The sequence below is a fragment of the Python bivittatus genome, unplaced genomic scaffold, assembly GCF_059951505.1.
Source record: "Python bivittatus isolate LINGU-HERP-01145 unplaced genomic scaffold, Pbiv_v1 ctg000080_np1212, whole genome shotgun sequence".
Classification (NCBI taxonomy): domain Eukaryota; kingdom Metazoa; phylum Chordata; class Lepidosauria; order Squamata; family Pythonidae; genus Python; species Python bivittatus.
Window position 1 is genome coordinate 67,772,923 of NW_028277035.1, and position 14,688 is coordinate 67,787,610.

The window sequence follows — 14,688 nt, forward strand, 5'->3', positions numbered from 1 at the left end:
CTAATGTTGAGCTTTATTTTAGACTGATAAGAAAAACGACATGAATCCCATTCTGTCCTTGTTAATGCACAAAAATTAAAGAAATAAATAATAAGTAACAATGGGTTCAAACTATCAAGCTTGATCCTGGATTACTATATTATAAAAATTGTGGCAAGTTTAATTAAACATGGGGTGCGTATCAGCTTTTTGTGTCTGAATGTAATATTTAAAGGTTCAGAAGATGTCTGCAGCTAAATGACCCCCTATTTTTTCTGCATTCTAAAACAACATCTACATTTGTGAGTATCTCCCACGTTCACTTGAAAGTTTCAACATTTGGTTTGTGGCTTTGAAAATTACTCAAGACGGAAGTTTGTGTGGTTGAAAGAGTCTCTTTTGATGTGGGGAGTTTAGTCTACTTTGGGCTTGGCTGTAAAGTGATACCTTTTTAATTAGGTACTGCGGATCGTGAGGCCTTCTTAGATGCGGAAGTGTGTGGTTAGCGGTGCTATCGCTATTTTCAACTGTGGTAATGCAGGCTAAATTTGGTGGAAATGAAGGGTTGGGGCCTCTAAAAACATACAAGAGGGAGTGAAGGGTAATCCATGAATGCAAATGAAAAATCCTTTAAAGCCCAGAGATCTATGCAACTCAGAAGAACTTTTTAAAAACCCAGATCCATTTATTTCTAACCATATTTCTCTGGTAAAACTAGCTGTTGCTTGTATGTAAAATTGTTCTATTTCCCAAAGTAAAATGTCAGAAGACTCTGCCGTGTAATTCCTAGGGAACATTTTACATTATATATAACAGTGATGCTCTCATTACACTGTCATAATGCCTGCTGCTCACTTTATGAGCAGAATGAATGAATAAATACATATAGTTGCCATCTCACACAAGTGACTCTGGGTGTCTTACAAGATTAAAACAGACAAACCCACCATAGTTCCAAAATCTTTCATTTCTCTCATATCAGGTGTATTAAATGCAATATGTTGTTAAAGGCACAACGGCTGTATCTATCCATTATAGTTTCAGGGTAATTAGTGACATTTCCTTGTTTTTAACGGTGATACATCTACATCCTCATGTGCACATTAGATTCTCTCTTTTCCAATTCCATATTTATAAAACTTGCATTCATTAAGAGGCAAGCACAAAATACATTATATAATGTTGAATTGTACCTGCAAAACCCTGCATTCTTAGATGAGAAGTTATGAACTCCCCAGAGACAAGTGCTTTGAAAACTGGAGAACATTTCAAATGAGTTTTGCAAAGAACTACTGTCAGTGTGACGCGTTCGTATTGAAAATGAAGGAGTACTTGAATAAGACTAAGATACCTTAGGAAGTCACTTTGTCTTCCTTCTGCTTTTTCTTAAGCAGTGTACTACAGGTAACTATCACAACTTTCACTAGCTGTTGGTCAGTATTTTTAACCCAATACCTTACTCTTCCTCCTGGCCATCATGGTCTTGTATTTTGTTCCTTCCTCTGTCATGTAACAGGAATGTTGTACAATTTAGACAGCACACTTGAGCAGTATCTAGTTCTACATTTCTCTAGATCTACAGCATTGGAAGAGGAATAATAGGGATTGTAATTTAACACTTACATTTGAAAAAGTCATTTCCAAACACCAATAATATTAATGAAGGATTTTGAAAGGCTGATCATGGGTCTTTGAGCAGCATCACATTTTGTCTTGAAGGTTTCTGCAGCAAAAAAAAAAAAAAGAAGAAGCTAAAATAAAAATGCTGAGATTAGCTTGTCTCTCTCAGAAAGAGGCCATAACAATAAAAAGTGCCCTCTGTTCAGAATATGATAATAAATTTAAAAATAAAGTCAGTGCAGATGGCTTCTATTCTCTGGAGCCTAATCTAATAACACAGCTAAGTTATACACATTTTATTTTGCCAGTATTTTAAAAAGTACAGACTTTGAATAAGTTTCTCAAAGCATTTCTTTGTGATCTAATGTGCATGGTTGTATATGTTCACTGATTCTTTTACAATCCAAAGTAATTCTCTTCTACCATCATTACTGGTGACAATAAACAATGAAGCTAGCTAGATACAATCAAGTTAGACCCAATTCCTGGTTACATGAACAAGAGCTCACTTTTTCCACTGGTTTCCAGGTTCAACCCATAGCTCTTGCAAGAATGATCTTAACATTTTGTAGATCCACTCCATCTACCTTAACCATTATCTGCTATTTCTTTCTCCCTCAGCCTTGCATGAAAGAAGGCAGGGTTCCATGACATAACTGCTATTCAGGATCATTTTTAGACAGCCTATATCTATTGATCCTAAGAGATAGAGAGTGAGGCAGCCTCACGTGCTCCTGGTCTCTTTAAAAATATTACAGCAGTAATTGTCTTTAAGCTGTACAGAATCATAGAAAGAAGCTCAGATTATTCTTGATTTTTTTTTCATTCCCTCCTTTCATGCAGCATATGAAATAACTATGTGATAGTAACAGAATCTGACAAGAAAAGTATTGTAGTGAGGAGAGTACAACTTCACCTAAAATCTATTTTTTTGTGTGTTTGTTTTTGTGTCTTTGAGACAATGTTGATTCCAGGCAACTGTCTGGACAAGTCCCTGCAGTTTTCTTGGCAAGATTTTGGAAGTGACTTGCTCTTGCCTTCTTCCTAGGGCTGAGAGAGAGTGACTGGCCCAAAGTCACCCAGCTAGCTTCGTGCCTAAGGTGGGACTAGAACTCACGGTCTCCCAGTTTCTAGTCTGATGCCTTAACCACTACACCAAACTAGCTCTCATTAAAATCTATACAGAATGTTATTTTAAGTATAGGGATTTTTATTCATTTTCACCAATGTACATATTTTTCTTGAGCTCACACAATAAATTGTAGCTGGTTTTTAAGATCACTGGGAATTTTCATGGCCAGTAATATCTGTCATTCTGAGGTCAGGAAGTCAGTCAACCTTCCCATTCTTGAGCATTCTCCAGATATGTGAATTTTGCTTTCAGCATTGCTTGGGCACCAGCACCATGACTGAGAATTCTTAGAGTTGACATTCTCACTTGTGCAGGGTCCCCAGGTTAGGGAAAGCTAATTCAATTTTCTTTCAACTTTTCTTTAAATTCATACTACCTAATAAATTATTTTCATGCTGATTAAAATATTTTAATATAATTTTATTAAAGATTTTTAAAAAGGAAGATAAAAACTAATATAAACTAATATAAAGCAAGAAAAAGAAAAGAAAAAGAAGTAAAAAAGAAAGCTAAAAGGGCAAGAAAGGAAATAAGGTAAAAGAAAAATAGAAAAATGACACAAAGAAGTGGTTTCTGATCTTATTTACAGCAGTTTTAAGTACAATTATAAACTTACCCCTTACTCTGTGGTTACAACATAACTCTTTTCTTTCTATAATCTATCCTGTCTAATCATCAAAACCATAAATCATAATTTCATTTTTTTCTGTATCATGCAAAGTCCATATTGGGTTTCCAGTCACCAATAAATGTAGTTATTGTCTTTTCTCTGATCAAGCAGTCAATGTAGCCATTCCGCAAGTTCCATCATCTTCATCAACCATTCCTCCATTGTGGGTAGTGCCAAGTCTTTCCATCTTTGTGCATACTGATTAAAATATTTTCCAAGTATTATCTACAATAAATTCCTGGCTTTGTCCATCTGTTTGTTCCTTTTATTTTGTACATTTTAAAAAAGTTGAAGATTCTTAATTAAAATTAAAAGTAGTGAAATAGAAGGGAAAGGTGGACTCTATTCCACATACTGTGAACATTTTAGAAGTGATTAGGAAGATTTCACTTTTGGAAAAGTAGCTGTTGTGAGTGAGCTTCATCCTTTCTTGGCTCTGTTCTCATAGCACCCTTAACTAGATTAAATTTATCATGCACACTCTAAAACCTAGCAAAGTAACCCAGAGAGGGTCTCATTTAGGTCCAAAGAGACCCATTCTTGAGTCCTCACCCGAACATGTTTTAGAACCAGCTGAATATTCTTTTTCCTGGGGTGTGGGAAAGGGATATATTAGATTTCTCAAATTTAAGAAGATTGTGTTAGTTTATGGGTCTAATTAAAATAGTACCTCTACTTTATTTCCTTTGTCAAATCAGACCTTTGTGTAATCCCCAGACCTCTTGTTAAAAGTGGGATTGCACTTATAATTTTTAACATGATTGTCATTGAGGATAAGGCCACTGCAAGACAAGCAAGACATCCCCATCTTCTGTGACCTTCATTTCCAGGGAAATGTGTAATGAAAAGTAATAGGATAACTTGAACTGTACTTTGCTGTTTTAATAACTCCACAATAAAAAAGGAAAAAAGTGTGACCTTTGAATCAAAAGATAAAAAAACACAGTAAACATTTCTAAGAACTGAAAGCAAGCAGCCTTCTATTTTGTTTGTAGAACTGTATAGAGCACAGAAAGCTAAACTCATACAGAGAATGGGTGCTATAATTTTCTTTGTTAGTCAAATGAAAGAACTTGTGTATGCATTGATAACCTTTTAACTTGCTCGTGAATAATTAGAAGGTAGATGCTGATACAAAGCTCCATTTAACTATATAAAGTTAATGACAGGTTAGTAAATCAGCTCTCTGATCAAGCTTCTTAAAATTGGAGGAGAACAATCCCATCTAGGCTTGATAATGTATGCCATATAAACACATTTTAATGATCCATTTAACATGCTCTGTTGTTACATTCTTTTATATCTTTACAGTATATTCTGAGCAATCTACTTTTCCCTTCGTTTACTGTTCCTTTAAAACACAGGTTTAGATAGGTTGTTCCTGATGTGGAGGCTTGCTTTGGGGGGGATTTATTATCTCTACTCAGCAAATCTTGAGATAGCCATCTCAAACACATTTGAGAAAGTTTTACTACTACATACTAGGCATGGCAACTGTGCATGTTCATATATGTGCCCTGCTTCTCCTCACTTCAACTCCCAGTAAATAAGCCTAATCTCCCTTCGCTTTCATTTAGAACTGAATTGAGGGCTTTGAATCATCACTGGATAAGTTTTCTTTGAATCATCATTGAAAGTGTCTTCTCCATACACATACACTCTTATATAATTTGTACGTCTCTTTTTTAGCTAGAGTTTTAGTAGTTCACTTTGAATTAAGAGAAAAAATGATGCTGTAAAGCCTTTTATGAACATGTTTTTTTAAAAAATCAGAACAGTTGAGACTTCAGGAAAAGTATTCTTGGCAGCATGCAGCTACTTATTTGGAAAACTAATTTTTTGTTTTTGTCCCTTGCTGTCACCCATATGATTCAATTATTGCTTGTTAGACCACAGACTCTGTATGGGAGGTTTATTACATAAGTTTTTTTTCCCTACTGCCTGCAGTGCATTTATCCCCTAAAAACTGAGGAATGCCACAAACCTACAAGTTTGGGTAGAAGCTAAAAAGTGTATTTTTGCTTAGTGCTTTATTGGAAGCTTACTGCTCCCTGGGTATTTGCAGACCTGGGGAATAGTGGAGGGCTTAGAGCATATCATTCAGTGAGCCTCAGCGGTGGCCTAGGCAAAACCCATTCTGGATATTATCATCAGAAAAGAGATTGGAAATAAAACCGCCAATACTGTAACGGAAACATACAAGTCTGTGGTGCAGCCACCATTGAAAATGAAGAGTTTTCTTTAAATTGCTTCATTTTACTGACTCAGGACTCTTCAATTCAGTCTTGGCACTTTGGTTCTCTTTCCCTCTCCTTCATGTAAATACTGTAGATCTACACAAATCTGTCCATCTATGGATGCAGGCCTTTCTTAAAGAAATGTAAGAAAATCCTGCTCTTAACTCATAGTCTATCTGAAGCTGGAAATAGCATTATCCATTGATAGTCCACATTAGAGACTGTTCAGATACTTATCTTTTGGGATGATCTGGAGTATTTTGATGTTGCTGGCTAGAGGAGAGGTTGTAATAGGTCATTCTGGTTGATGGAAATCCTTAATCAGATGCAAATTCTTGCACTTTTGAGTTGCAATGAAGCATAAGATCAGATAAACTAATTCTCATTAAATGTACTTTAACTAATAACCATTTATAACTTTTTTTTGTATCCCCCATTCACATACACTCTTACATAATTTATACAGCATTTTCTTTTGTTTTGGCAGAAATTAGACTTTGTGTTGATGATTAATATTTAGATTTTCCACAAGATGAATGGGACCAGAGTAGCTGAGAAGTTGATCTATCATACAGGAGAAGGTTGCTAAGTGTTTATGCTAATGAAAATTTCTTTTCAATCTTAACCTCTCTTTCATGTCGGTTTACTAATGAAGTGCCCAAGCGTACCTGAACACCAGCAGGAATTAAGTCTTATAGAACCTTAGAAACTTGTTTGTAATTTATTTGACTAAAACATAGTTAATAAAAAATATCATAAGAAAAGAGAAAAGCTAGATGTACCAATGAGAAAGTAAATAAAGTTTTGGGGGATTTTTTTTCCTCCTATTTCCTACTGCAGGAATGTTGGAATTTATTTTATTGAGGATTCAGTCAGATGAGAAAGTAGACATTGTTCTATCCATTTTTAGTCTTACAAAAGTATTTACATTGCATTGTTGATCTGACACCTTCTAGATTGCTCACTGTTCCTTTTTTCTTGTCTTTAATCCTATTTATATTACATGTCTGAAGTCAGTGCTAGTGTCCTTTTTTCAGCACAGTCCTATCTATCTCCATCTCCATCTCCTAAAAAATAAACAATAAAATATATTGCAGTGAAGAGTGAAAAGCCAGTGTGGTATAGAGTTGGCTTGGCCTCAGGAAAATCCAGGTTCTAGTCCACTCCTATCCATAGCAGCTCACTGGGTGACTGGGCCAGTCACCCACTCTCAGCTGAACCTATCTCACTTGGTTGTTGAGCTTTGAGCTCCTAAATGAAAAGATAGGATATAAATCTAACAGACAAGCAAAAAACAAACAAATAATACATACCTACTTAGTGTTTCTTCAAGTGAAGAAACTGTCATTCCAATATCTAAGAATAATTTGTGTCTGCTGCTGTTTAAGCTGGCTTTTTTTTCTCCCTTAGTGCTGTGACCTGGGATTCCATGCTAGTTTAGCACGGACATTCAGAACATATCTTTCTGCTGAATACAATCTAGAAACCTCACGCCATGAGGGGTTGGACATAATTGAAAATGCTGTAGACAACCTGGATGCACGAAGTGACAAACATACAGTCATGGACATGTGCAACCAGGTCTTCTGTCCTCCTCTGAAGTTTGACTACCAGCCTCACATGGGGGATGAGGTATGTAATTAGAAATGGTTCACATTGCTTCATAATGCAGTTTTCCTTCAGATATCATGCTTCTCTCATCTTAGAATTCATACCTTTAATGGGATTTGTGTTTCATTTGTTAGTTTTGAAATGGTGTTATAGTTAGTGGGATTACTTTTTCTTATTTTCTTCTTTTTAGGACAAGGGCCACATTTTCACTGTATGCTTAGATCATTGCTATTTTCCATTTCACTTAGAACTTTTTAGACAATTACTGTACCAGTACTTTGGTTCTTTGTTAATTGTTCATTCTTTATTGAGAATTCTTTCCGCCATTGAAATAAATTAAGAAACAGATGGCTTTTGCTGGGCTGTATCTTAGGCATAAGAAAACTATTAATAATTAGGCCTTTTATAAGGTGATTAATTCAGATCCTGTCTGTGGAACACTAGTTATGTAAACTCTGTCAGAATGAGCCAACATACCAGTATATTTGGAACTATTAGAGTTGTTTTGGCATATTGGCATCAATGGTCATTACTGTCATTATTTTATATATAATGACAATTACATGTCAGACTCAAAAAAAAATTCTTCTATTGGCTAAAAATTTAAGTGCTTCATTCCTGATTGTTCATTTATGGCAGTTTGAATTTTGGGGTCACTTTATCTGAAGATAATTTTTTTCTGCCAATATTCTCCTTTAGCTTGAATTTGCAGAGGCTTATGTGTTCTTGCTACAGGTATGTCAAGTGAGCGCCCAGCAGCCAGTTCAGACGGAGTTGCTCATGCGATATCATCAGCTACAGTCTAGACTTGCCACACTCAAAATAGAGAATGAAGAGGTGAGAGCTGTAATTGTTTTTAACTGTAAGTAAACAAGCACTGTCCACTCAGTTATGCTAATGCTTCTGTTTGAAGTGATGTTGAAACTCATTTGGATAGTTAATGTTTTCGTGACTAAGATATAGTTTTCAACCCAGGATCTGTGACTGTTGTAATATGTACCACAGGGGACTTTCTTTCAAAAGTATCCAGTAATTGCCCCTGGTACAAAATACAACAGTTAGTCTGCTAATGAGTACAAGGTACAACTATCACATTATTCCTGTATTGAAATATCTCCACAAATGGTAATTTGTTTACTTAGGACAAACCTTTGATGATTAAATAATTTAGGACCTGACTCTCTTAGGAACCTTTTTTGGTTATACTTTTAATTAATATATTGTAATATGAGTTTTAGGCTATGTTTTACTAGACTATGTTTTGTTTTTCCTTTTTAAAAAGAATCACTACCCATCTTTGGTGGATGTTGTTGCCAGAGCTTCAGCACATATTCTGATAATCTTGTAGGGTTACGGTGATGGTGTCTTCATTATAGATATGGGATCCCCAGTTTACAATACAGGTAGTCCTCGACTTATGAACATTCGTTTAATGACTGTTCAAAGCTATGACGGCACTGAAAAAGTGACTTATGACCAGTCCTTGCACTTATGACTGTTGCAGCATCCCCACAGTCATGTGATCAAAATTCGGGCGCTTGGCAACTGACATGTATTTATGATGGTTGCAGCATCCTGGAGTCATGTGATTGCCATTCGTGACATTCCCAGGGGGCTTCCGACAAGCAAAGTCAATGGGGGAAGCTGGATTTGCTTAACAACTGTGTGATTTGCTTACGACCGTGGCAAAAAGGTTGTAAAATTGGGCGAAGCTCACATAATGACTGCATTGCTTAGCGATTGTCAGACCTAGCCCAAGGAACTCCAGGAGACCATGCAGATTCAGTTCAGCAATGTTTATTAGCTACAACCTCTAGCAAGAATCTTCCCAGACTGAAACTTTGTTCCCACAGTCAGCCAGTGAAAACAGAGTGAATTCTCAGGGAGGTGCCAGTCTCATCCTCTTATCTCTTCCTCGCCCCTCAGGAGACGAAAGAGGATGTTTCCCTCCCTGAGTGTGGCCTTCATAATTCCATTCCATCACAGTGATGGAAGTTCTGGTCCCAATTGTAGTCGTAAGTCAAGGACTACCTGTAGGGTATATAAATGAGGAGGGGCAAGGAAGTACCAAGTCTGCACCTACTTGGGTTAAAGAACTTGGAGTAAAATCCTAGGAGGCAAAACTATGTCTTACTTATCAGACCCAAAGAGTAACATTTGAACTATTGAATGAAATGACTTTCTATTGAATTCACATTTGTAAAATCATCCTTATAGACTCTTGATCATAGGAATGTTGGGAACGTGAATTCTGTGCAATACTGCCAGTGTAATATAGTGTTCTCTGGCTGAGCACTGCAATATTTTGTTTGCCATTAGAATCCTGTGCATTTTCACTATTGTGCCTCTAATAATACTCATCTACTATGGTTTTCAGAGATTCTGGTGGGTCTATTGCTACACATGTTGCTTATTATTAATTGTTTCATCTAGAAATAATTGTGGATCATTTTGAGACTGTAGTTACTTAAGAAATTTCTGCTGATGAGTTTAGAGGCTTCACAAATTTAATTAGTCATAGGTATTAAGACAATGTGAAACATTCAGAAACATTCAGATAGTCTCTTTGTGAAGCAGCCCTGCAAATCTGATGGTCAAAGACAAGGAACATATGCGAGAATAAAGTAACCAGTATGGAATAAGTGTATTGAGATGGTTATCAAGAGAATTAATGAAGATTGTATTGCAAAACAAATATAAAAAGGATGGGTAAAGGGTCTAGAGGAAGGAGAAGACTCAGAGAGTTATGGTTGGATAGAATTGATCTGGTCCTGAAAAAGAAGCAGATGAGAAGTTTAAAGAACAAAAGGCAATGTGTGAAGCAGCTTATGGATATAATTGAAGCTTTCTATTTTTTGTTTGTGAACATTAATGAAGAGTTTGCTTGTAGCTAGCTCTAGTGTTATAAATCCAATGGTATACAATTATATGCAAAGGTTTAGGCACTCCTGGTTAAATGTTATGTTTCAGTGACTCCATAAGTGAAGAGAAGCTGACACAACCTCTGCATGGTACAAAGTTAAACACAACATCTTTCTAGGACATCTTTAAATCCTTATGATAGAAAGAATTTCTTAAAGTTCTGCTTGGTTTTTCTTCCTGGTTGTATGATGTTACCACTTTTTGGAATAGCATGCAGAGATACCATTTTTCCTCAAAAACCTTAAAGATAATGTACTTATCTCTGTGTCATACATAGAATTTTTTCATTTGAACACAAGAACATCCTATTAAACCTAAGGCTCTAATTCTGGAAAATGTTCAGTTAAAAAAGACAATGTCAAAGTAACAAAAGTCATATATTCATTGTGCTGAACTGTATCTTTCACTCTGCTTTTCTGTACATCCATTTTCTGCAGGTGCGAAAAACATTGGATGCCACTATGCAGACACTGCAAGACATGCTGACTGTGGAAGATTTTGATGTCTCAGATGCCTTCCAGCATAGTCGCTCAACTGAGTCCATCAAATCAGCTGCTTCAGAGACTTACATGAGTAAAATAAACATTGCCAAGAGAAGAGCCAACCAACAAGAAACTGAAATGTTCTACTTTACTGTGAGGAACATCTTCTGTCTATACTGAGCCCAGTACATTTAAAACACATTAGTGAAATATTCATCCCACAGATCTATGGTTGGACAGTAAGATTGGAATGTCCATATTATATTTTTATGGTATTTGCACATCAACTCACCCTTCCCCCCTCATGTGTGCATGAATGTTCTTTTAATGTGCATTAGCTCTCAGAATTATTTGTGCATTGCTTGAAGGAGGATTTTTAACATTAGTCCTCATGGCTTTGATGTAAAGTTGTAATGTGTAATGGGCCTCCCTAAAAAAATATAGATTTTTTTTTTAACATGTAAAATAAAATCCCTGCAGCTTGGTTCCCAGTGACTTACAGGGATGCATCCATGTTGTTTTCTTCACAGTATGGAAGTGCCTTGCCATTGCCATCTCCTGAGATTTTTAATTCCAAATGTCCAGACACTGCTTAAGCATATCCCTTTAGACCAGGGAATATTTATATATTCCACCACGCACCTGAAAGTACCTTTCCTCCATTGTTCAAGTCAGTTGAGAAGAACTTTGTAAATTCTCCTGGCCCTGTTACCAGATTTGCCCTAGTTACAACTGGAAGTTCTGAGATTCATATCTATTTTAGAAACTTTTTGCAATAATCGGTGATCTTCACTGGTGGAAGTCTTTTTAAAATAAGAATTATGTAAGCATCAGTTCTTGTTATTCTGGTTATGAAGGCAATGCAGGAAATATCGAGAGAATTATGGCACTTAGTAACATAGATAACTTTTCCCCTAACCACATAGCACAATATGACAAGCCAGGCTGAAACTTGTTAAGCCCTGCCTCCATTGATAGTGCTCAGGTAACCTCATTCTCCTGCAGATAGTCTTGCTCTAAGGCAAATACCTGCCAGAGAAAAGCCAATACAATTTTCTTGGTCTCAATGTGCCTTATGATCCTGAGAATGGAAGGCCTTGGCTTGTGTAGAAGATAATGAGTGTACAGCTGTATAAAGTAATGCTTTTTTGTACAGACAGTCATGCAGATTGCACAACTATCTGCAAGAGGCTGATGTCATTTAAGCATTATGGAGGAGGGTCTTTTAAGTTTAATAACATCCAAGCAGTGTTTATTTTAGCCCTTAAATTAATTATATCGGATGATACTACATATTCACAGTAGAGTTTATAATATTTAGCAATTGTTTGGTATTTTATGTATTCAACTATAGTAATTGCACCTCAAAAACTTTGCCAAGCTTTGTAAATGGGTTTTTGTAGTTTACCACATATTGCAGCAGAGCTTAGAAATGAGAGGCAAATGAGTAACTTAAACCTATCTACCCATCTATTGACTTAATTAGAATGTGAAATTGAACCCAGGGAATTCTTTTCACTAATATGTAGCATCATAATAACAAATATCACTTCCTTAAGAGGGCTTACAGAGATTTGCATTTTGTAGTGTTAAAGTGCTGTGTGTATCCATTTTTGATCTCCTTATTTCTGTTCTTCCAACTAATACACCTTTCTTCCCTCCTCCTACCCCATGCTTTCCCTCTGTTCTGAGCATCTGCAAAGTTATTTCCCTCTACGACATTATTACTGGATGTGAGGCAATCTGAAAATCAAAGATCTGCTCTGAAGCTTCTGATCAGCCAAACTGTCAGACCTAGGCTGTATCATTGTTTGCACAAAAGGAGTAGAACCCTTTGTGGGGGTGGGGTGGGAGGCAGTTGTGAAGCTTTTTTGTTAACTGAGGCCATTCTTAGAAGGTGGACAAAACAAAGCTTTCATTGAAGCTCCTTATGATCTAAGATCCTGATCTCAAGTACATGGGTGAATACAAAGGTTTTTGACCTTAGATTATAAATGGGAGTGTTACTGTTGCCTACATTTTAGAGAGAGGAAACTCTAAAAAAATCCTGTGTGCAACAAAATCTGATTCATTAAGGCTTAGAAATATGCCCTCTCATTCTGTATAGAATTCTGAGAACACCATGAAGAAAATGAATATACAGGTGGTCCTCGCTTAACAACCACTCGTTTAGTGACTGTTCAAACTTGCGACAGCTCTGAACACGTGGTCCTTGGAGTTCTGGCTGTCGCAGCATCCCTTGGTCACATGGTCACCATTTGTGACCTTCTTTGCCAGCTTCCAATAAGCAAAGTCAATGGGGAAGCCCGCAGGCGCAAGTGGCAACCACATGATGTCCATGCTTAACAATCCATGGTGATTTGCTTAACAGTGGCAACTGGGAGTGCCAGAATTGCCTTCACTAAGCAGCTTGGTCACGTAACGTCATGCTTTATGACCACGTTGCTTAACGATGGCAATTCTGGTCCCAATTGCTGCTGTTAACTGAGAACTACTTGTAGCCCAAAGTGTGTTTTGTCAGAATTCTTTGTCCACCTTGCTTATATTTGTATGGACTTGTTTTTCTCTTCTTCAGAAATTTAAAGAGTATTTGAATGGCAGTAACCTTATTACTAAGCTGCAGGCTAAGCATGACTTACTGAAGCAGACTCTAGGAGAAGGTAAGTTACAGACATGTCTAAACATTGCACCACTACAGGATTTTAAGCTAGATCATAGATTTCTTACTTAAATGTCATCTGCTCTGGTTTTCTCTCTTGTGCCTGCTGTTGTAACCAGGAGTGTTATCTGGCTGGTTCAATCAGGTTGATGCAAACCAGTTGTTAAATGCAAAACACCCTGTCCTCCTTCCTGGCTCCCCATGCTCTACTTTGCCCATATTCTTCAACCTTTTCCAATTCTAGGGGACAACATATGGTACTAAAGCAATCCCAGTTATCCCACGTAAAAATGAAGGGCAATAAAAATGGAAGGCACTAAGTATAGAAGTTTGAGCTGTTTCAGGGTTTAATGAAATTGTATGTACCTTGGCACTGAAAATGGTATATTGTTTGCTAAAGGGTTACTTCTGTCACTCTGCTTGATAGCTGTCAAGTAGAACGGAAAAATTAATGCAGAAGCCCTTTCGTTGCTGAAGATTTATGCTTAAGGGGACATCTTTAGACAAGTTGGTGGAACTAACTGTCAAACTACAATGACCTTCTTGATCTCTGTATATATTCCAGAAAAACTAATTTGCTTCACTCCAATTACCCTTTTTTCCCACAGGAGCTAAGTATTGAGGAGGTGTTTGGTTATAGGACAAATTGTAGGTATATATTTATATGTCCAGATAAATCAACAGTTCATTATTGGGAGAAGGGATCCGGTAGCTTTGGCTTTCCCCATACAAATTCTAAGGATTAATTAGATTTAATGTTATGGGACATACATGTATGTGAGCACTCCCTTCTGTGAACATCAGGATAGCTGTTTCCCCATTTATTTCCCCCCATTCTTTAATTCCTTATCATTCCAATCCTACCTTCCACCAAACAGAGAAGCTGCTGGTTATAAGCTTGCCTAAGTTATAAGCTGTTATACTCCTATTATTGTCACCATCAATTATAATATGCATTTCATAGCTTGATCTTTTAATTATTTATAATAATGTTCCAAGTATAGTCATACATTACTTAGCCTGGTTAGAAACTCCAAGTTTGTTTGCAATAACATGTACCGAAAAGTGAATACAGAGATACGTGCAAAACAAAATTGATTTGGGACAGCAATTTCAGAGTGATTTCAGCCAGGATGAAATCTGTGCCAGAGCTATATTTAGAGTGCCTGTGTATTTGCTGCAACTATACACACATGCATAATATAATATGCATGCGTACAAGCAGATCCATAGTAACCGATGAACTGTATCCAGGGTACTCATCAAGTGTTCCCTATAAAACTGTGGAGAGGTTTTGAGGGGAATGTTGCTGAAAACAATCCTGGGCTTAACATTTTAGCAATGATTTGGAAGAGGTGGTGGGAGAATATTTATTA

General features: G+C 36.7%; 1 protein-coding gene across 1 annotated transcript in view; it reads left to right on the plus strand.

Moving 5' to 3' along the window:
* The window catches only part of SRGAP3 (SLIT-ROBO Rho GTPase activating protein 3), a 208,621-nt gene that overhangs the window by 139,946 nt on the left and 53,987 nt on the right, over positions 1–14,688 (plus strand). Inside the window, exons 7-10 of the mRNA XM_088134308.1 lie at positions 7,049–7,270; positions 7,985–8,086; positions 10,609–10,806; positions 13,229–13,313. Coding sequence (XP_087990434.1) covers positions 7,049–7,270; positions 7,985–8,086; positions 10,609–10,806; positions 13,229–13,313 — 607 coding nt within the window. The remainder of the gene's footprint in view (positions 1–7,048; positions 7,271–7,984; positions 8,087–10,608; positions 10,807–13,228; positions 13,314–14,688) is intronic.